General features: G+C 46.1%; 1 protein-coding gene across 2 annotated transcripts in view; it reads left to right on the plus strand.

Moving 5' to 3' along the window:
• Positions 1-22746, plus strand: part of arid3a (AT rich interactive domain 3A (BRIGHT-like)) — a 34397-nt gene continuing 11651 nt past the window's right edge. Inside the window, exons 1-3 of one of the 2 annotated variants that reach the window (XM_057037084.1) lie at positions 1-252; positions 9853-10630; positions 10720-11002. In XM_057037084.1, coding sequence (XP_056893064.1) covers positions 10290-10630; positions 10720-11002 — 624 coding nt within the window. In that variant the 5' untranslated portion in view covers positions 1-252; positions 9853-10289. The remainder of the gene's footprint in view (positions 253-9852; positions 10631-10719; positions 11003-22746) is intronic. The other variant, XM_057037086.1, reaches the window with a different exon arrangement.

The raw sequence follows: 22746 nt of genomic DNA on the forward strand, positions 1-22746 counted from the left end.
CTCTCTATCTCCGCGGACGCCCGCGCGCTCAGCCTAACGCAATTTCGGAAAAACGCAATTACACGCCGCAAATATGATGTAGTCACATGAAGCCACTCTCCTCCGCGCTGATCACCGCATGAACCGGCTCCTCTGTGCCTCCCTCGGCCCGCTGCGCTTTCCAGAGGGGGAGACTCGCTCACAGACGGGGGGGGGAACAGGAATGTTTCTTCCGGTTCCAAAGAGTGTAAAAACGGAACGGAAGCCGACGTGGTGAGTTTATTTGCTTCTTTATTCGCTTTGTTCTCCTCCTGTTGTACAAATCGATGTTCCGTCGTGCGTTTTATTTTGGATTTCTGTCTCCGTTCGGCCTCTTTCCCCCCCCCCGCTGCTTGTCAATTACGGGACGCATCTCTCTCTTTTTTAATCGATGTGACGTTATCGAACCGGCCGATCGATGGTTTTATTGCTAAAGTAGCGGTTTCGACTCACCTGCCATGTGTCAACCATCGAAATAAATCACCCGGCTGGTGTTTCCCTCGCGGAAAAGCCCGTGTTTGGTCTCCAACACAAGTTTCCTTCGCCCTTCCACCCAGTTTTGTTGTCGCTTTTCGAACCGTGTCAACGCGATCCTCCACCCGCGAGACACCGCTGCCCGGGCGGGCTCCCCGCTAGCTAGCCGCGGCTCTGTTCCCACCAGTGCTGCCACACGCTTGGTTCTAAAACCATAACTTGGCCAACGCGGCTAATTTGGCTTAACATTACAAGCTGATTATTTACACGAGGCTTTTGCTACAGGTCAGTATCGGATAAACCAGCTGCCCCCTGTTCGCTGGTAATCATTCCGGGGGGGGGTAAACTGCTGTATAACCTGATATTTTACTGGATTGTTCTGGTGGCGTCATCGGGTCCCGAGCAGCTTGAGCTCACTTTTGTTTTCTGCCTGTTAATGTGAAATAAAGCCCCGCAGGTTGGGTATAAAACAGGCCCGTCGGAGGCGGGCTGACCTGCAGAGATGCCGGGGTCATTTCGGAGCTCCAAAGCGCACCAAGGCAGGATTACAGCTGCTGGTTCTGTTGGGTTTTCCTCGGCTGTAACACACAGAACATGGGGGGTGGTTGTAACATTGGTTAGCATGCATCCAAGAGATGCTTTTCTGTCCCGTTCCGAGGCGTGATTGGAGGATTCCTCGCAGGTGAATTCCCATAAATTGGTGCTTCTGTGCAAATGCAAGACCAAGGTGGAGTAGGCAGGTAAAGAATCTGTCAACAGTGGGCTCGGATCAACCTAAAATCACCTCCGGAGTGATACAGACTCAACGAAGCGCCCACAATCGGGAGGCTGGAACGTCGGGCAGCGTGTTCCCCTGCAATGCTACTAACTAGTTGTGTCTGGCTGATAAACCTCACAGCCGCAAACAAAAGTGACGGGTTTTGTGGTTGCTGTTACACTTTCTCCCAACGTTGGGGGTGGGGAGACCAGGGGCAGGAAGCAGGTTCAGTTTAAAGGCCGTGTAGGCGTAATGATGACCTTAACCATATAAATGGTGTCTTCATTGCTATGGTAATGCGACCTTTCCTCAGAGGCATTCCCAATAGCCAAAAAACGACAAACATCTTATTTTAAAAACTATCAGCGTGGTCCATGAATCCATCACGTCGACGCTCCTGTGCATCTGAGGGTACTCGACATGACAAAGACTAATTTTAACATGTCCTCTGACGCATTTAGAGTCGCCGCGATGGGACAAATTAGTAACCAGCGTTACCCACCACGGCAATCGGGACAGCAGCAGGACATAATGAGCGGAGCCTCTTCCTTTGGAATGCTGAATCTAGAAGTTTACGGCGAAATGCCAGCAGCCGCTGGTCGAACGGTAGTCGGGTTTCACTCCGATTCCTGTGTTTGTGATTCCACCTGAACTTTGACTTAAAAAAATGAATGTTGCGTGGCCAGGTTGCTGACTTGTGAGTCTTTGTGAGGCGGCAGGGAGCTGGTTTGGCTGGACTAGTGGCTTCCAGCCCGTGCATAATTGAGAGATTTCACCCTCCATTATTCCAGTCACTTTAAAGACTCACTCACAATTTGGTGCACTAATCTGTTTGGTCCAGGCTGACATATGGTAACCTGAGGCTGGCACTAGCGATCAGCAACAGGTCGGCGCTCCGAGCTGGTGGGTAGGTTGGGGTTGGGGGGGGGGTGGATTAGAAATGTTTGGCAGTCAGACAAGTTCAGATCTGCAGGAGCCACTTCCTGGTTCCACATTGTGCCTGCTGACCCCGGTAGCCTCGCTTTAGAGCACGGTTGCTGTGATTGCTTTGGATTCAGCGTTTTTGGTGGATCGTCTTCGAACCCTCGCGGCGCACGTGTGTGGTTTCAGAGGAAATGTGGAACGAGTTGTCGCTACAGATGCAACCTCTTAAGGTTGGGGCCAAATTAATGCCGTTTTGGAGGTTGTTATGTACATTGTGTGGATGTAAGACACGGGGCTGAGTAGGTGCAGTCCAGTCGACCGACCGACCGACTGAGGCTCCACGAAGTTTCTCACCCGTCATTTTTGCCTTCTCAACACTTTGATGTGGTCCCACAAACGTAACTGCTGCATCTTCCTTCCTTCCGCCATTGATCTGTCGTTTAAATTCGTTTTGCATTAAAATGCAACACATTTATTTAGACACTGATATCCACACGGCTTGCTGGCAAATCCCTGATCTCACCTCAAGGGTATTTGGAGAAGGTTTAAAAGCACTAAATGCAATATTTAAATAGAATTGCCCTCAAGCATCGCGACTGAGTGTGAAGCAGTTGCTGGCATGTTGCTCGCAACCTTTCAGTGGGCTGCGAATCGTGACAAACATGCACAGACAAGATAAACAGGTCTGTTTGATTGCCTATCAAACTTTAATCTCTGACAATGCTGCGAAGACTGTTTTTATGTTGTCTCTGCATTCAAATGACTCCTGGATGCTTAAGGGTGTGGGTTTTGGGCTTAAGTCCGGGTTTGTGTCAGTTGATTTTGGTATGTAAATATTGGTATGAATTGTACAACAGTCATCACAAGCTTTCCTGTCATGAAAGAAGCCAGAAGCCCGCCAGACTGGCCGAGTTTCAGCTGTTCCCCTGCCAAAAGCTACATTTCCGAAGAGTCTGCTCAACATGTGGGGCCTTTAGCGTGGTTATCCTGCCAAAAACTGCAGGGAAAAAAATTCTCCTATTACTTCACCGCCTGGGCCGAAGCCATAAGGGAATCCCAGCACGGGCGAAGGTGACGCACACACACACACACACACACACAGCAGAGTGAGGAAACGTCTGCTTTCGGGATACCCCGCGGCCTGCAGACCGGGGCCGCGTGGGTGTAGGAGGCGGCCAGCTCGGGTCAGCGCGATCTATCCTGGTACTCGTCTGCCTGGATACCGGCGCGCACACGCTGACACGTCCCTCAAACCCGCAGCGTTTGTCTTTCTTATTTGTATCGGGTAACGCTGAGCCGATCGAATACCAGGGAGCAGATAACACGCGGCTCTGAGGCCGGGGCCGATCCGTGATGCGCCACGTACGTGAGATCGCGCACGCGTGACCCTTTTTGTCGCAGATGTCTACTCTAGCTCTTCCACTTTCTTGGCCTCCGCAAACAAAAGGCTTTATTGTTGAAGATATCAATATCGCGACGTCACCCAATGAACCAACATGTTAATCCAGTTTGGGCCGTTCATGCCGCTCATTAGCCGAGCAGCCACCCTCCCCCAGTCCGACCCCACCTCTGTCACACGGAAGGAGCTGCCGTCGTGCCCTCCGTCTGGATTCACAATAGTGGATTCAAGCAGCAACACGCAGCTGGCCTCCTGGATCACGGAAAGATTTTATGGCGGCGTTGGTGACACGCGTGAGGAATTTGGCCGGGGGAGTTGCTGTTTCGCAGCTGACTGCGAGCAATCACTGCAGATTTCTGGTGGGTTCTGGACCGAGTGGTGCCAGGTTAAAGCTCTGGTTCACATTTACAGGCCCACGTAATCAGGACAGAGGAAGCCGAGTATTGAGTCGCAGAATTCAGGCTTTGTTCGTCGGTTTCAATTGCTGTTAAATTACAAGGGGGGGGAGGATGGGAAGAGAGCAGGGAAAAGAAGCTGGAATTCCAGCAGAGACGCACCAAAAACTGACCGTCGCTGCTTTTCTTTAGTGCTCCGTGTTTACCATAAGACTTGCCCGTGTTTCTGGTCATCACATGAGATTTATACGTACTTATTTACGACTACAGCCGCCACATCAGGCCGCGGGGCAGGTCAGCGTCTGCCAGTGAGCCAGAGCTATTTTCCTATTGGCTCTTAAAGCGGCTGATATTTTTTTGCTGCCCTTCCATGTTCTTGTGTGGTTTTTGTCTGTTTAGTCCCCATGCCTAATCCCAACCCTTCCCTCTGGAACAGGAACAATGTGTGCATTTTCCGGCGTAATATACACGTGCGTTTTAGCGGCGAGCTGTCAGGGCCTGGATCCAGCGCGTGTCTAGTTTTAGAGCGAGCCTCGGAGCATCTCTGCCGGCGATGTGCTCACGCTCCTCACTGGCTGCTGTTTCATCGCCGATGTCTCAGATTCCACAGATGAGAATCAGAATTTATGGGTCGGGGCTTTTTGCTTCTTGGCGACTTGATGTGTAGCCTAGCCTAACGGGGACTAGTGACGTCTGCTTCGGTGCTGCAGCGGCCAGTTAGAGAGCTCAGTGGAGGGTGTGTAACGGGCCACTGTGACACTTCATAAATGATCTTGTTGGAACAGTGGGGCTCAATGGTGTCGATGTCATCGCAGTGCAAGGCTGCACGGAATGCGGGAGAGGGCCGCCCAATCGAGACCGGCACCGACTTTTTACCCCAGGAAATCACAAACCGTTGCTGTCGCTCCTGACGTGATCTAAGATGTTTAAAGCGTCCTTGGCTTTTTCTTGCAAAAGTCAGACTCTTGCAGCTTAAATGTAGCCAGAGGCCAGGGTTTGGAGCTGTTGATCGAAGTAATAAATTCTGCTCCTCAAGCAAACAAACTCCCAGTTAGTCCACGCTCAGCTGTTTTTCTGTTGCTGATCTAACAGTGTGGGCTGTTTACATGTTGTGGGACTTAATTCAAGCCTATTTGACAAGAAACGTGTTTTCAACAGGAACCCACCGGGGTGCATCAGACTTTCCAGGTTGTCGTTACCCTTCAGGGTTTAATAAAATGGAATGTCAGGAGGCTTTGTAGGCATAGCTTTGGACTTGTTTACACTTGTTTTTTCCCCCTGCCGACAACAAATTATTAGAAATTCCTCAATAGTCGGTAAAACACACTTTTAAAAGTTTTTGGTGCTTCTGCTGCGTCCATATTAAACCCAGATAGGACACTCTTGACAGAGTTAATCAGATTGTAAATCATTGCCATTTAGATTTACCACAGACTTCAGTCGGTTCTTCTCAAAAGGCCTCTCTCGGAAACCATAAAAGTGATTTCTCATTTCAAAGCATCAAAGGAAACAAAGCCTGTAATTTCAGCCGTTGAAGGCGTAAAATACGCATCAGTGCTGATGCTGGCACATTAAACAAAAGTGCTTACTGGGGAGGAACTAGGTGTTTATGTCTGTTGCTTTATGAGAACTCCAGCACATTTTACTACGCCATCATGTTTGTAAGCTACATGTGGCACCAGCCAGTCTGCGTGTGGTTATCGATGTTTCTGAACGACAGTCACATGAATTACGCTACATCCACTGTACCTTTGAAGGTGAAGTCTCCAATAAGTCGCATATGTACACATGTGCTTGTACACGGGGTGGTTTGGGGCTCTTTATCATGTTGGAATTAGACCCTTAGCTCTCGTTCTTATCACTACTGTGTTTACTTAGACCTTGCAATCTTCCACCTCTTAAATGCGGGTTTTAAAAAAAAAAGAAAAGAGGATTAACCCATTAGCTCTCGTCATTTCTGCTTCGTCCTCCCTTCATCCAACTCCTAAAGTTTAGCTCCTTCCTCCCCCACATGGGTCCACTGCCACCTAACCCAGCAGACTGGCTTCCCTTTAGCCAATTATGGTGTTAAATGAGCCCTAAGGGTGTTAAAGGGTCAGCTGCATTTTGGAGGATTGGTTTTTTTATACCCCTTTTAATTGGTAGTTATTATTTCTTGCCCTTTTACATACATTTCCTGAAGATAAATACTCTTGTTTTTAATCCCCCCTCAGAGTAGAAGTCAGATCTAGAGCGTCATCCAAAGAACTGGCAACTGTTTGCAGAGTTTAATTCAATATATTTAATATATTCAACATTCAATAGACCCCATTAAAGCTGCTCATTCTGATGGCTGGGCTCATCCCCTCAATAAAAACTTACATGTAACTCCAGTTGGAAGAGAAATACACAGTCAGCCAACCACAACGTTGCTTTTTACTCTACTTCCTCATGTTGTGCTGCGCTAATAACACGTGTTAACACAGGTTTTGGCGCAAAAAAAAAATAAAAAAATCACATACGTCAGCTGTCTCACCCACGGTTTCAATTTGTCCTTTGGTGCATCACAAGATGCCGGCCTGGCTGCATTGATACAGCAGCTTTAGCTACGTTAGCGTTTGAAAAGTCTTCCCCCTACTGTAATCTTTACTGGCATTATCTGGAAAATCAACCAGAATCTTGCAGCCTGGATGTGGTGGCCGTTACCGAGCGATTAAGAAAAACAAAAAAAAAAGGTACTTCAGTTGCGCAACCACACGCTTGCACAATGCTGTTGAGCAGCTGCCTAAAATGTTGACCATGAAACATGCAGCCCCTGAAAGCCTGGGCAATGCATTAAATCAGGACGACCAAAAGTCAAGATATCATTCCTATGACAAAGCAGCACACTGTCACTGGTCAACTATTTCAGATTTCCGTGCCTCTGCGCAAGTACTTCCATGACACAGGATGAGTCAAAGCCGTGACTGATGAGGCTCTAGCCTGCACAGTCGGCCGGTGGGGCACGATCAGCTGCCTCGGACATGTTGCCTTGGCACCGTGCGACCGTTTTCTTCACGTGCGACAGGTTCTTGTTAGCGTGAAACCCGTCTCCCCATTTGGGGAAGCGGCCCGAGCGCGTGTCCGTGATGCAACGTCGTTTGCACCATCGGGCATTTGTGATGAACAGTGACATGAAACAAAGCGGCCACTTCTGCTTCCCTCTGCGCAGGAAGCGTCTAAAACCCAGCGCGTTGTTGTAATCGCTTCCGCCTTTGACAACACGGCACGCGGAGAGGAGCCATGTCATAGGTGTCAACGACATAGGTGTCAAACCCTTTTTTTTTTTTTTTTTTAAGAGTGGCTGCCTTGTACATATTAGAGTGCGCTCAGACACATTCAACATGTAATACAAATATAAGCAACCTTATCAATCCAGAAAGAAATTGTTAATACGCTAACAGATGAGAATTGTCTACAGGGGGAGAGAAGCCATCTCAGTCAAGGCAGATCCTGTTAAGATGTTTAAATCCTGCTTATACCGGTACTGTCCTCCACCTGACAACTGCGGCCATTCAGCCGTGCCTCTATCACCCTTAAAGAATGTAATAAATCAATATTGAGTATCTGTCGGCTGTCTGGCCGCATCTGCTCCATCAGTTGTCACTTCCATCACCCTCTGAAGAAACACAAGTTTCACAGCTCTTGTTTCCTTTTGCAGTATATATGTCTGACATACGGCCGCAGTATTGGGTGACTGGAACACTTGTTCCTGCACCCTTCTGCGGTCCATTCTTCACCCGTGCTTAAGGGAGCATTATCGGTTCAGTGTTTTGTCAAAGTGATGTTTTCATTAACGCGGCGCTTTGCCGCCGTTGCAGAGCTGTTGTTCTCCGGAGGTAATTTGTGTCTGGAGGAGCGGCTGGATATCAGCTCCTGTTTGGTCTGAGATGGCTGAGCTCGTTTGTCTTTTTTCTTTATTCTGAGAGGTCGGCCAGGCTGCGACTTCACACCCTGATTGACACTTCCTGACCACCCTTACACAAGCTGTGCCGGTTGTTACGCGTCAGAGGAAGTTACTGAAGTTGTGCATCGTTTGAAAATAAAAACAGCGCAAAACCTATTGCGTCACAGGATGCCGTCTTCCTATCCTAGTTCGGGGGTTAATTCTTGCCCGCAGTCAGTTTTAATATTCATGTGTCTATAAATTTTAATAGAATTTACCGGTAATTAAAGGACTTTGGAGGGAACACTAGACTCATTACTTGTATGTACTTTGGCTGTATAAGCCATTTTGGTCCCGTGCAAGTACACACGTTTGTATTTATTAGTACAAGAGTCTTGTATAAAATTGCTGGTTTTAAAGTGAGCAATGCGACTTGTCTGGCAATGCATTAAATATTGTGTAAAGGATTTTCCAGTAAATGAAAAGCAGAACCAAATTTTTTTCTTCTGCTTAGAGGCAATACACATATGCACATATGTTGTTCCATCTGCACAGAGGATGGACCACTGTGATAAAGAGGGGGGATTGTGGATGCTAATAAGCGTGGCAGCCACAGTTTGGTGTGATTTTGGTCTAAAATGCAATTAAAGTCCGCCCTGCAAAGCCCCTTTTGTTTGGTGTGATTTTCACAGGAATTCAAACCATATCGGTGCAGGAAAAAAGAGGTCAGATGACGGATGAGACTTTTTCTTTTGTCTTGAAAATGTTGATAAGGATAGAGGAGAAAGCTGAACATTTGCATGGAGTTTCTTTCAGTTAAAGCTTTTATTCCCACTTAAATGGCTGCTGAGATACTGAGGTATCAGTGGAAGGTGTTGCGGAGAAAAGCATCATTTTTCTCCGTCATAGAATGGGGAAAGACGTTTCCACTGAAGAATATGTTGCTAACTGATCGTGGCTTACTCATCGCTCGCTGAATAAATGACGGCGGAGCATCACGCCGCCTCCTGCCTCGACTCGCACGGCACATCCAGCACCTGCGCTGGACATCGATTTCCCAGGTGTTGTTGACTTAGCTCTTATCGCCGCCTGGCTGCCACAACTTCATCGAATCCCAACATCTCCGCTTGCTGTGTGTGATCTTGCGTGAAACTGGGCCGGACAGTTCTGCAGCTCACGTATCTGCCGATCACTCTTTTCAGTGTCAGAAAAACAACATTTTTGAAGGCAGAACTGACTGGTTTTCATACCTGAGCGCGTTTATTGTGTAAAGGTATGCCGCAGCATACCCATAACTCCCCCTGGGGCAGCTATAAGGATTTAACATGGGAGTCGCAGCGAAAACCTAAGCTGTTCAACCAAATATTGACAAATGTTGTTTATTTTTACTGGTGGAGCTGAACTTCACGTTAGATTTTGGGCAGCCAGGTGGAGAAAGTGTAGGTTTTTCCTGGTTTCACTTCCTCATAGTCGAGGCAGAAACATTCTGTAACATTTCTTTTCAGACTGCCCGGTCTGTTTGTGTGAATAATCCAGCCCGTGTTGCACAACGGCTTTAAACTTAGTGACTGCAGAATTAAACTTTACAAAAGATGCAACTTTCTCCTTTATTTGCAGTATAGATATCAGGCCTGTAACTCTCTATTAAACAGATAAGCATATGAGCATATCTGAGCCTGTAAATATTATCTGAAATATTCAACCATCCTCTGTGGGCGAAAAGCTTCGTAATCTCTTCTGGCCATAAGATGAAATCCTCTCCTTTTTGTAACTGATTTAATTAAAATCCCAGTCAAATTCAACCAGCTTTGTGTGACAATGAAATCCAGAAAGTTTCTCTTTCAGCAGCTAGATGAGAGTCGCTCCTGTCATTATTGGTATTATTGACCTTTTTCAAGAGCATTTTTTCCCCCATCAGTTGAAATTTGAGGACCAGCTGAAGCAGCCGCCTGACACGTTTTCTTTTTCCCCTCTTCCTCAGGTCTTTGTAGTGTGTCAGCACACTCTACTCCTACCTTGACACCCACTACTCGTGCCTCATTGACCACTGTTGACTCAGCTCGGCTGCCGGCTTTGGTTCGCCCTCAACTGCCGGGTGAAAAATCCATTGAAACGAGAGAGCCCTCTGCCTCCACTGACTGCATGTCTCAGTGCTTTGACCAACCCCCCTCCTCCTCCTCCTCCTCCTCCTCCTCCTCCTCTCTCCACTTTTCCTCAAGGACCAACAGTTACACAATACTGTAACCTCCAAACCTCCAGCCGGCACCAGGCGACATAACCGCAGACAGTTGGCAGAGACTCCAGCCGGCCAGAAAGATCCATCACAGTCCTCACGAAGGACGTCTTCTGGTGCCCTGTGAGAGGAGCGACGGGGAAAGAAAGGCATCCGATCTGGACACTGTGCCGCTTTCCCCAGAGATGAAGCTGCAGGCGGTCATGGAGAACCTGCACAGGCAGCAGCGGGCAAAGTTGCTGATGGAGCAGCAACTACAGCAACAAGCAGCAGCTCAACACACTCAGATCCACGCGAGCAGAGGAGGAGGGGATGAACTCATGGGGAGCCCCACGCCGGAGGCGGAGCAAGCCCAGATGGCGGCTCTGGCGGCGATGCGTGCCGCTGCCGCCGGGTTGCAGAAGGTTTCCAACAGCCCTATGTCGGATCGCAGCAGCGCCGGGGAGGACGAGGGCGACGACGATGACAACGACGAAGGGGAGGAGCATTACAAGGACATGATGGGGTCAGATGAGGAAGAGCAGATGTAAGTGCACGATTCTCTGTGTGTTCCACAAACATTGTCGGGTTCATTAGTGCAATTTTAAAACTATATAGCGTTTTTGTTGACTGCAGCAAACAGAAATGGGACGAGGAAGACTTTGAGGGTGAGATGGAGGAAGATTTTGACGACGACCTGGCGGACGAGGGTCTGCCGACAGGCCACGACGCAGTGGCTCCAGGGAAGGGAATCCTCCTGCTGCCCCATCGTCAGCTTCATCCCCACTCCCAGCTGCTGAAGGCCCGTCCCAGCATCGACCAGGAGCACCACGTATCCATCCTGCCTTCACACGCCCCACACGGCCACCTGGGCGGGCAGGACCACGGAGAATGGACCTACGAGGAGCAGTTCAGACAGGTAGGATGTCTTCGGATTTCTTCATGTCGACACCGCTTGAGGGGATCATGCTAGAAGACGCTACCCACCGTTTGATGTGATCACACAGAGCAACAAATTTACTGAAAATAGAGACTGGGGATGACGTAACAACATACTGTAATGATGTGAAGTTTAAAAAAAAAAAAGCAGAAGTGACAAAATCGTCAGGAGATGTTTCAAAAATATAATCTCTGCCTCTGTGGGAATATGGAGGCACGACATGCAAGCTAATATAAGCCTGACTATGTCATTCACGATACCAAATGGAACTATTTTTGTTCTGAAATCATCTGGGTTACAACCACAGAGTCGGGGTGGAAGACTAACACAAGCCAGCGACCAAATGGATCCGAAACTGAGGCTTTTAATTTGTCTTATCCACCTGACTGACGTCCTTAAGTTCGCCATCTGTCAGTGGCTCCGGTCTCAACAATGCCCAACAATAATTGTCTCATCAGTTATTGTGCTGGACAAGCTCAGCGTTCACAGCAGACGTTTCCTCAATAATGTGCTCGGCAGTAAAAGAGGGGGACCGACGAAGTAAAAAAAAAAGAAAAGTTTCCTGGACTGAATGGAACTGTGTGCTGAGGAAGAGAAGATTATTGGAGTGGAATGGGAGGGGGGTGGGGGTACATTTTAACAGCTTTACCATGCTGGCGTTTACTGTAAACATGCTAGGGGGATGGATATTATGTGGGAGGCCCCAGCAGAATAAGACACACTGTTTACTTGAAAAGATTTATATCTGTCAACAGTTACGATGGGGGTCTGTGTCCAGGGGGGTTGTGAAATCCACTCTCCATTCCTGACCGTTGATATAAAGATAAAAGTTGGTTTAGCCTTTTAATGTTGTATTAAAGGTTGTGGCCATATTAAATATAAGTGCGAACCCGCATTACCTCTTCCCACTCGTACAGCTTCGCAAATGTTCTAAGAACTTGAAAGTTAGACAGGCTGCACCCTGTGAAACAACTCCTGTGATGCAAAGGAACGCCCCAGGGAGTAAGATCAAGTGACCCGTCAGGCCAAGGGGTCATGTCATAATTTCTTTTTTTTAAAAATATTTTAAAATTGAAATGCGTAAAACTAAACCATCCCACGTGCTGATATCATAAGAACCAGTTTTCATCTGGGCTGAATTAAAACCTTTTGTGTTTTTGTGGAAACAAACTAGGGGAAAAAGGAGTTTAAACTGGTTTCCAAGGCCATTTTAATAGGCAGCCTGATGACATAATGGAACCCGCTATTGAAATGCAAACACACTTGTCCTTTAAAGCATACCAGCCCATAAAACATGTTTGGCGGCATGAAAAGCCGATTGTCTTTTATTTGAATAGAGAATACTGAACTCCTATAGAAACCTGTGTTGATGCACACAGTTTTTCAGAAATTCTGACCACTAAATTCACCTCGCCCAGCCTTTCTGCCTGTCATTTCCAACCCTGGCCACAGATTCTGTAATTTAAGGCGCATTTCTTGTAATTACAGAGCTTTTGAAATAAAACTCCCCTCAAACCTATACTCTGCTTCTCTAAATAGCTTACCCCTCCCTGCATGAAGCTCTGCGCGAATGACTTGAATAGATACTTGGCAGCTGGTGGTTTTCAGGTGGAATACGCTGTTCTTTTTTTTATCACATGTCAGACACTCGATGGCGGTTTCGTAATCAAGACAGCCAGTATCTGAGCTGTTAAGATTAGTGATTACTGCAACCCAGTCCATGAAAACATATGTCATTGTGTCCAGCATCAAGCTCCTCCTGCTATAGAGTCTCTTTTAAAGCTTTGTGAATTACTGCCTGAATATAGAAGGTGTTGCATAAGGTTTATAAGGCACAGTTCAAGTAATGGCTCTTCACATCATCACTACTGGGTTTGTAGTATGGTGATATCACAATTTTGGATCGTCAGTCAGATCGGACTAATTTTAACCTTGGATGATGATGGTGATTAGTAATAATTGAGGCTTTGGTCTGTGATTATGATCTTCTATAAGTGTACTGCGTCTGCAACGCAGAAATGACAGGTTTGTCATGGTGATGACAGTCTCTCCCCCGATAATTCTAACCCGATCCGAATCAAACTTGCTCATTTCAGCCCTAACTTATATTTTCAGAGCGCCGTTTTCTTTCTTCTAATGCCGTTTTTTCTTTTTTTATTCCCCCCGAGAAACTGCCATTTGTGGTTTCTCGTTGTCGTACAAGAGGGGCAGTAATCAGACCGAAATTTACATGTTTTGTTTCCTTTTACAAAACACCCCAGTCTTTTCTCAATCAGGTGAGTAGTTTGTAGTGAGTCATGTGGGCCCGGGGCAAAACGTCATAACTCACAACCTGAATTTGAGCAGCTGCCACAGACACAATGGGAAATTTTAGTCCGGTGACGATTTTAAGGCCAGAAAATCCTCACTCTTCGTGCCCCTCGGTCATGTGTCAGCAGAGTTTCTGTCAATACCCACCCACGCTTTAACAGGTGTCCGAGGCGATGACTTCACACCACCAACTAAGTGGTTATTGTCACCAGAACGATTGATAGTAAAACACTGAATATGTTCTAATCAGCACTAACCTGCTGATTGTATCCAGAAAACACACAATGAAGCTGTTATGTGGCCCAACCTGAGAATGCTGAGAGATTCCAGGAAGTACAGTCCTATAAGTTTGTACCCACAGACTTCATCTCCTCTGGTGACTCTTACAGGCAGCATGAGTGTGATTTTGTGTTGCGACAGGTTTTCTATGACTTGGTAATTTCAGTAAAACTCTGATAAATGTTTCCTGGACTCTTGCTAATTGACAGGCGTTTGCTTTGGCAAGTGTTGGCTTTTGTGTAGTGCTGGAGATGGTATGGAGTTGAGTCGTGTTCCTACTTGTTGATGCAAAGCATTGGGACCGACTTGCTCGGTACTGTGTGTTCCTAACATGTCGACTCTAAGTGAGGCGGTTTTCACCTGGTCTTAATGTGTCCAGTGATCCAAGTGGTCCTCCTGAAGAGAACTGGCATCAGGTGCTTGTGACTCCTGATGGCACCTCCTCATTGAGGGAAAGTGTTTTTCATGTGCTGTTCTTTGTCTTTGACGCCTGCTCAGGACGGCCTGTCACATTAACTCGGTCTGTGGACTTTTACAGGTTTCCCAGGCTGCATTTGTGTTCTCCCTAAAGAATGTGGTTACGAGCAGTTCAGACGACTAAACAGACAGGATCTTAAAATGGATTCAGTGTCGTCGGGTGCATTCTCACATTCCTACAGCACCGATCTTTGAGGTGCAGGTAGTATCTTAATACTGAAAACATGACAACTAAAATAAGGTGACCTTAAGGTGAGCTATAGTTTATGCTATTTATGCTACATGTTTGGTAGTTTGGACTCTTTTCTACGTTAAAAAGACCCTTTTTATAGCTTGGATTTTATTGCATTGAATTGTGTGCGTTGAGATCATGGGATTGGAAGGAAGGAGCTTAGACTGTACGGTTTATTCTGGGCAGGTGGGTGGAGGCTGTTGGAATGTGCCTGAGGGAGGGTGATAATGTGGCCACTAGGAACCCCACATCCTCAGCAGAAAACTGGCACGCCTCTATCAGTCTGCAGCAGTCGGGGGCTCTGTTTAGGTTGTGTCATTCACAGCCAGTATCAGCTCTAATATCTCTGCTGCTTCACAACAACAATTGTCAGTGGCTGAGTCCGACTTACTGCGTTCTGGAGGAGGAATTAGCAGGAGGTCACTGACATAAGCTGTTGACAGAGGTTAAAGATGACAGAAAGTTTCAGATAAATGTACAAACTGTGGTCACAAATAAGCCTGTTACATGAAAAACCCAAACATTCTACAAATCTAGTCCGGCCTTGGCTCTGTGAGTCGTGCAGGTGAGGAAATGTGCACACTAACCCCTGCTTTAGTGGAGGCTATTGAGCTTTGCCCCAGGCTGTGTGAGGCTAAGATATATCAGCCAATCTGCATTCCTGGTGGATCATACGGCCACCGTCGCTTCTCCGCAGTCTCCACTGAAAGGTCAGACTAAATCCGGCCAGGAGGCCTGGCCTGTTAGAACGGACGGTTACACTGTGGTTTTAAGTGAATTATTAAAAATTACTAACTGTTTAAAATGATATCTCTTTGGCAAAATGTAACACGGTTGTGCAGATATCAAATTATGCAAACCTAATTGGATTATTGTGTAATTTAAGCTGATTTACTCGGCCGGTTCTCTGGCAGTTCGGTTTGGTTATTTCAGTCATCCAAATGCAACCCTCCCCCATCGGCTTCATCTAAATATCAACGCTGCTGCCTGAGTGGAGCCCTGCATTTTTTGGACCATAATTTACACTGAGACAGAAGGTTACCCAGTGGCTAATTTGATTAATTAAAGGGAGCCCGCCTGTGTGCCCCATCCCCCCGTGTACTTGGTGTTTACGCCAATTTAAGATTCATTTTCATGGTGAAAAACTTGCTTCTGGAAGTGTAAGAGTCATGTTGTAAGGGAATGATTTTCTTCTAAAGCACCACAGGTCTTTGACCCAAGAACAGAGTATTTGTGGATAATTTCAATAATGTCCAGGGGCACACTTATACAACTGTCCTGCTCCACCATCCCCTTTTGTAAACAGGAGAGTCCTTGGCCAGACCTGGTCCAGAGGCCATGTAGAGCCTTTGAAACCTCCGGTCCCGTGTGTCTGTCTGCGTTAAACATCAGCGGCTGGGCAGATGGAGCCCAGATGGACAGTAAAGTAGGGATGTCTTTAAAAATTCATGGCACTCACCGTGATCAGGGTGAATGGAGGGGAGTTGGCATTAAACATTAAATTGCGCGCACACACACACACACACACACACACACACACACTTATTGAGGGTGGGGGAGGTGGCTGTTAGTGACTACAGGAAGCGTTCCTCCAATAGGAGCCAACTGGGAGCGACACTTACTGGGATTGTCCGTCAGGTTTTTGCTGATACAGCTGTCTGATAAGTGCTCACTGGGGTTTATTTCCCTCTGCTGTTTCATTTTGGCCTTTTGATCTATCTGAGGGTTGTGCGTGTAAGCACGCCATGTTGTTTTATAAGAAGTTTAAGCAGCTGTGGCAAAGGCAAGACAAACTTTTACTGGAATCTGTCCCATCCTTAAATTCACAGGAAATATCAAGCAGAAAAGGAGAAATCTTTCTCACTTTATTGAACCCCATATCAGCTGGTTCTGTTTTAATGAATAACAAATATCATTTACAGATAAAGAATCACTTTTTTTTTTTGCGTACAGTCATCATTTAATTTATGCTTATTTTTCTTGTCTGTAATCAATTTGCTCAGGCCAATGGCTCTTTTTAATTAGTATTCTTAAATGTAGAATTAATCTGCAGAGGTTTCCTCCTACGTTTGCATTGTGCAGGGGAAAAAAACAAGATTTTCTTGGGCTGGGTAAATAACAAAAATGGCTGAAGCAGCATGGAAAGACCTGGGAAACTCTGGCTGCGTGGGGAACGTGAGGGGTAAGAGGTGTGACGGAGGGAAGAGAGAAGGAGTCGTTCAGTTGTCGTAGCCTTTTGAACCACTGCCAAGTAGTGTGTGTAGTACATGCTCATTTTCGCTGTGAAGCACTGCAGGCCATCGAGGTCGTGTCCAACGCTTAACGTGCAGCAGCATGGAGCTGATGTCAGAAATTGTGCAGCCATGGGGATTCTAGAAATTGGCAGTGGTTCAATACGGAGGAGCCGGGGTTAGAGCTGGAATGTAAACAAAGATTGCATAAAGGCCCAGGCTAGCGCTTTCTAGATCTTTGCTGCTGTTGTATAATGTCCAGTTTTGTCGCGTACCTTAATGCCGGCTGCGCTCGTTCCTCATGAACACGCATATTAAATGATCATATAGAAAACCTTAAGTGTGGGGCCCACACTGGGATGTGTGAATCTTTCTATGTTCAGTCTTGCCTTTTAAAAGAAATGTCAGCTTATTCTGCAAGGACTCTTCACTTTAGCCTTGTGATTCAATACAGAGCGGAAATAGATTCTCGTGGAAAGGTCGCAACTGTCAACAAAGCCTCGAGTGACATCTTTCTATAAAACAGCCACGGTGAGGGCATTTACTGGAACAAAAGCAGTGAGAGTTCTGTCGCCTTGAGATGCTTTTGAATAGGTAGAAAGCTTTCATTCCTGGAAAAAATCAATTAAGAAATAGGTCAAACGTAGATAGAAATACTTTCTCAAGGTCCAGATCTCACATGTGCCGTCAACAGCTCAGAAACATGCAGAGCAGTGTGCACTTTGCTGACATTTATCATAAAAGGCCCTTTGAGTGTTGTGATCTATAATCTTCAAGGCACATTTGACTCCCGTGGCAAAAACTCTGGTGGTGTTGTTGATAAAAGATATCCTCTCTCCATTGTGAAAGCATAGCAGGATGTCTCAGCTTTAAGGCTCTTCATGCTATAGATACTAAAGATGCAACTAAAAGCTCATAACCTCTTTCACAACAGTTTGAGCTCATAGTGGAATAATTTCCACTGCAGACAGCTCGATAAGCATTAGCACAAAGAACATGAAGAATAATATTGATGGCTTGACATATTGGTTCAGGTACAGGGCTCTTTTCATGCATATTAGCACGTGTTCTGTGGTCTCGCTTTGTCTAGAAAACAGACCACAAACTGTCATTTCTGCTACAGTCGTTTTCAGTCTTGGCCACGGGATATCATTGATCCGAAGGGTAAAGCATTTTTTTAATTGGGTGAGGACAGTAAAGGCCTGTGAGATTGGTGAAGCAGTGCAGGCAAATGGTCCAGGTAAGAATTTAGACCGCTTATGCACCCCATAGTGTCCTGGAGGTCAAGCAGCAGTTCATTTAACTATTGATTATGCAATGTGCCCGTGACATCTCAGTCTTAGGTCAGGTATCTGTCATCTGGGGGACTCTGTAGGCTTGATATGTTAATTCAGCCACCTCACATTGACACGTGCCTAAAGAATTCAGCAGAGGAGTAATCAAGCATAAATCCACCTACGTGTCTCCTACAGGCCGTCACCCACTTTCGTTCCCTCCTATGAACCTGTTTTCACTGCTTTATCTGTTTTTGCATCTTTTTGCCTCTTGATTCGCATGATCACTGCATCGGCGTTGACAATAAGTAAACATTTCCCGTTTCATCACCCATTATTCAGCTTCACTGTGAGGGTAGGGCCTGCGTATCAATAGACCTCTTTTAGAAGAAATGACACAGACGGTCTTGCGCAAGAAGCACCCGAAAGCGGGTGCTCAGGTGATTTCCCTCATTTGATTCGTCTCACAAAAAATTTGCATGTGATTACTGCACACCACTACACCCATTTCCTCCAGCGTTGCCCTGCCCACCCATCCTTCATCGTGATCCCAGTCATTAGCAGCGCCGTTTCAACAGATAGCTCACAGCTACATGCACCAGGCTCTCAGGGACTCTGGGAATCTGGCTACTATTTCTGATTGTTATCCGAATGCACGAGCTGTAGCAGCTGCCGCACGCAGGAATGGCGTGCATGTTGAGTGTAGGATGGCGCTCATTCTGCTTCCTTGTCTTGTTTTCATCAAGTGATTTTCACCTATTTCCCATGTCGCCCAAGCAGTACCACATATCCAATTATATCCAAGGCAAGATGGGTATAAAAATTCCTGACAAAGCCCCTGAGAATAGTGTGCACCGTAAAGGAACCCTGTCCTCAGAGGTCCTTAGATTAAGCCGCCCGAGATGGATTTCACATGAGGGTGAAAGAGGAAAAGGTGAAAACATAGAAGCTTAATTTTACAATAAAATTGCCAATCTGCTGTCATTTCTTTATTTTACATCAGCTTCTAAAATTACTTGTATGAACTTCACTGTAGCTGTTTGAGAGAATAATTCAGTGTCCCTAAATCTCTTCTGCTGGCTGCTTACCAAAGTTCCAACATTGAAACATGCTTTTTTTTGTCCAGCAGGTCTCCGAACACGTCATTTCTGATGTTTTCCGATGTCATTTAAACGCTGAATATGTCAGCGGAGGAGGCGGAGCCAGTTATGGCGGCTTCTCCTCCTCGGCCTATAGACTTTTACGAGGTCAGCCAATCAGTTAAGATTATGATGTGTTTGATCCTGCGGTCAATACAGCAGCATTGGGGCATCTGCAGTTGGACAGGCCTATTGTTCACCCTGCGGGGGGGGGGACACAAAGATGGATTCATTATAAATGTCAGTTTCCAGCAACGTGTCCGTGTCATTTCTGTCACGCTGCTGTCCGCTTTGGCGCCTGGCGGGATTTAGTTATTTCCAGCTTGTCTGGCAGTGCACTTTAATTTCACACTGAAATTTTTTTGCTCGTCGCACAATAACGACATTAATTGATATGTTGTTATATTCTTTAAAATTTTCTCCTTTTATGAGATGGATATCGGTTTTGCAACACTTTAGCTTCAATGTTTTTTTTAAAGAATCATGCTGTGTTGTGTCAGCTCACAGTGAAAGAATCATTCTAACCCCCCCCCGCCCACGAAAAAAAAAAGCTTCGTCACATCGTTTGGTGGTTTTTCATTTAATCAAACAGAACTTACAAATGAACGTTGAGGGGAAAAAAATTAGCTCCGGACATGTCGTCAATCGACCTGAAATGTATTTATTTACGTGATCCTGCACGCCTCAAGGACATATTTAACCTCTTTACTCATATCTAAAATCCCTAATTTACACTAATTTAGTTATCTGAAACAAAATTGGACTAATCTAAAAGCAATGACATCACTAGGAACAAATACGGCGCCTCCCTGCCTCCTCTCTGCTGCGCTATTTGCTGCCGGTCTAATTGCATTTGAGTGAGGAGGAGAAGGTACTGTAAATTAAACCTCAGGGGAGAATCTTGGCTGTTACGGCTCTGCAAATCATATATTTTTAAAGTTCACCATCCCCCAGGCGTGCAGAGGAAATTTACAAAGGAAATTCAGACACAGAGCTCATAAATGAAGTTGGCAATTCAGTCCTGGATCAATCCTCGGAATATTCTTTCTCAAAATGACATCGTCCAATCAGAGCCCTTGATAACAGCTTTAGCGTTACACAAACACACACACACACACACACACATGGACACAAATCTCTAGACGCCTCTGCTCAGACTGTTGTGATCTGTTAATCTTTAAATGGCAGCCGGTAAGGCTGAGAAGCTGAAGACTTGAGTAATAACAGCCTTTCACTAAGACCTAGTTCTGGCTCCAAGTCTGTGCTTGTCGCAGGACTTTCACGGTGCTGCCACGGATACCAGCGTCTGAGGAAGAAGGCGCGTTATTTTCTGCTGCTCGGAGCCGCGTTTATAAAGCTCCTGAGTCCCTCTATAAAAGCTCAGAGGTTTCTTCTCGCACAGACAACAGCTTCATCCTAATGGTGGTTCAGAGGACGGCAGCGGATCGGAGGGAACCAGAGGAGCCGTTCCTCTATTCCTTTTTGTTTTAGCACTTAAGGGGATATCTCGGGACATTCTTCTAAAGCAGGGTTATTTGGATTATGATTCGAGTTACAGAACATAATTAAATCCTATAATGCAGTTTACATTCAGGATCTTGTGTATATTTCCGGAACAAAAATACAGTGTTGCATTATGGGATTAGCAGAACCGTATGCACTCTGTGTGACATATTTGCGGGAATACTGAGCCTTTGTGGTGTGTTTGCTTTTCAACATTAATGACTCTCATAAAAAGGCTTTGGCCTGGAACAATGCATTGCTTGAGTACAGCTGGTCATGTGGTCCGGAGCCATATCAATACCACCACCCCTCTCTTTACCAGCCGTGCATTCCCTGACCTCCTTTGCATCAGATAATAGTGGCCATATTCATGTCAGTGAATCCATGTGTGGAATTTGGATACATTTATAACCCCCCAAAAAAGTTTTTGACACAATAGACGGATTTACAACACAACATGTGTTTAAGGAGTTGCCTGATGCACAGCGCTGGGTCAGGCGTGGTCCATTCCTTTATTATTCATAACCAATGAGGCAGATAAAAGGTGTGCACTTGCAAAAAGAAGAAAGAATTCGCTGTTGAATTTAACGCAACAGCCAATGGCGCCCTTGGAAGATGGCATCTTAAATCATAACGCCTGCCCCACGGTCCACTGGTGTGAAGTCTGAAGCCAGTAGTTCTCTACTGTTTGCTCACATTCCACCAAACGCTGTAAATCTGACAAGATGGTGTTTTACAGGACAGAGGGATATACCCCATATTTTACAGCAGCTGAGTCCGTTAGTGAAGACGAGGCGCAGACACACACCAAGCAGGAAATCAGGGTGGCGGCAGTAAAAGCCTGTCAAAGCTTCTCCAGGAAGGAAACGGCGAGTAGCGATGTCCATGGGCGCTACAGCTTTCAGCGACTACACGCTAAGCAGAATCATCAGGCACGCGTTCTTTGAATTTGTTTCACAATGTTTTTGTTCATTTTAGTCAGTGTGTGGTTTTAAATTTAAGTGTTTTCTTCTCATTCACTGTTCTCCCTTACACACACTGAATGGGTTAAATCAGACAGGATCTCATGCAGCAAACCGGTACTATACATTGTAATGTACCTCACAGGAGGAAATGGCTGTACCTGGAGTTGTGAAACCGGTCCTGCAACATGCGGTTTAAGAGATTAAGCGGTTTGATGTGAACCGGGTTTCTGTTGTGCACATAGCAGACATTAATTACATCAAGTCTAAATTCTGTATAGGAGCATGTTTTAATAGACTTTGATTGCTCAATCATGCCTTTAACGATGGAATACATGAGCTTGGAGAGCAAAGGGTGGAGCTTTTGACTCATCTTGTTCTAATAAGAAAATCCAGTGATTTAAGGTGGAACATTGGACAGATAGATGTCCACATTATATGTGTATAAAATAAACAAGCGTATTTTGTGTGTGGCTGAGTGCACGAGACAGCCCTTAAGTCGACGGAGGTGATTGGCAGGTGTATGAGGGGATGTAGGCAATACCCGGGTCTCCTCTCAGTTTTGGGTTTCAGTTGCAGGGCTTCTGTTAAGTGCTATGTGACACTTGTGTGCTGCTAGTTGCCTATCTTCCATTTGCATTAATAGTGAAACGGACCCCTCCCCTGCCTTTCTCTCTCTCTCACACACACACACACACACACACACACACGCACACTTCCTCCCCTTTCACAACTGCTTTTATAGCTGCAAAGCTGCAGCAACAGGCTACTCTTTGGTTACTGAGCGCTTGCAAGAAAAAAGACATTGTTTTCCGATCAAAGCCTGTTTACAGTTTTTCTGTGACTGACCTACATTCTCGGGCAGGGCTGGAATCGACTAACACAAACATACGTACATACAGATAAGGAGGCCATACTCAGTTGACTTTTAATCCTCCCCTTTGTCAAAGAGATCACCTATAATCAAAGCTTCTTTTCTCCAAATTTAACACGGTAAGCAGATCAATAAGCTAATATATGCAGTTTAGACGCCTGCGCCTCCCGTCAGCAATAAAGTGTGATGCTATACGTGGGAGTGAAGTTGCTCCAGGTTTTACCAGTCGGCCAGGTTTCGGGTGTTTTGTGTTTCTTGTCATTTATATGAATAGCAGAGCTTTAATCCAGGAGGGGCCCATGCCCCCGTGCACATTCTAGACATGGAAACCTACAACCAGTAACCACACCTACCTCTGCTTTCACATGTGTCCGTGAGTGCAGGTGGTGGTGGTGACGGGGGAATATAAAGTACATAGGGGTTATGGGCTGTATATGCTGAG

Source organism: Takifugu flavidus, chromosome 7 (genome assembly GCF_003711565.1).
Source record: "Takifugu flavidus isolate HTHZ2018 chromosome 7, ASM371156v2, whole genome shotgun sequence".
Classification (NCBI taxonomy): Eukaryota; Metazoa; Chordata; class Actinopteri; order Tetraodontiformes; family Tetraodontidae; genus Takifugu; species Takifugu flavidus.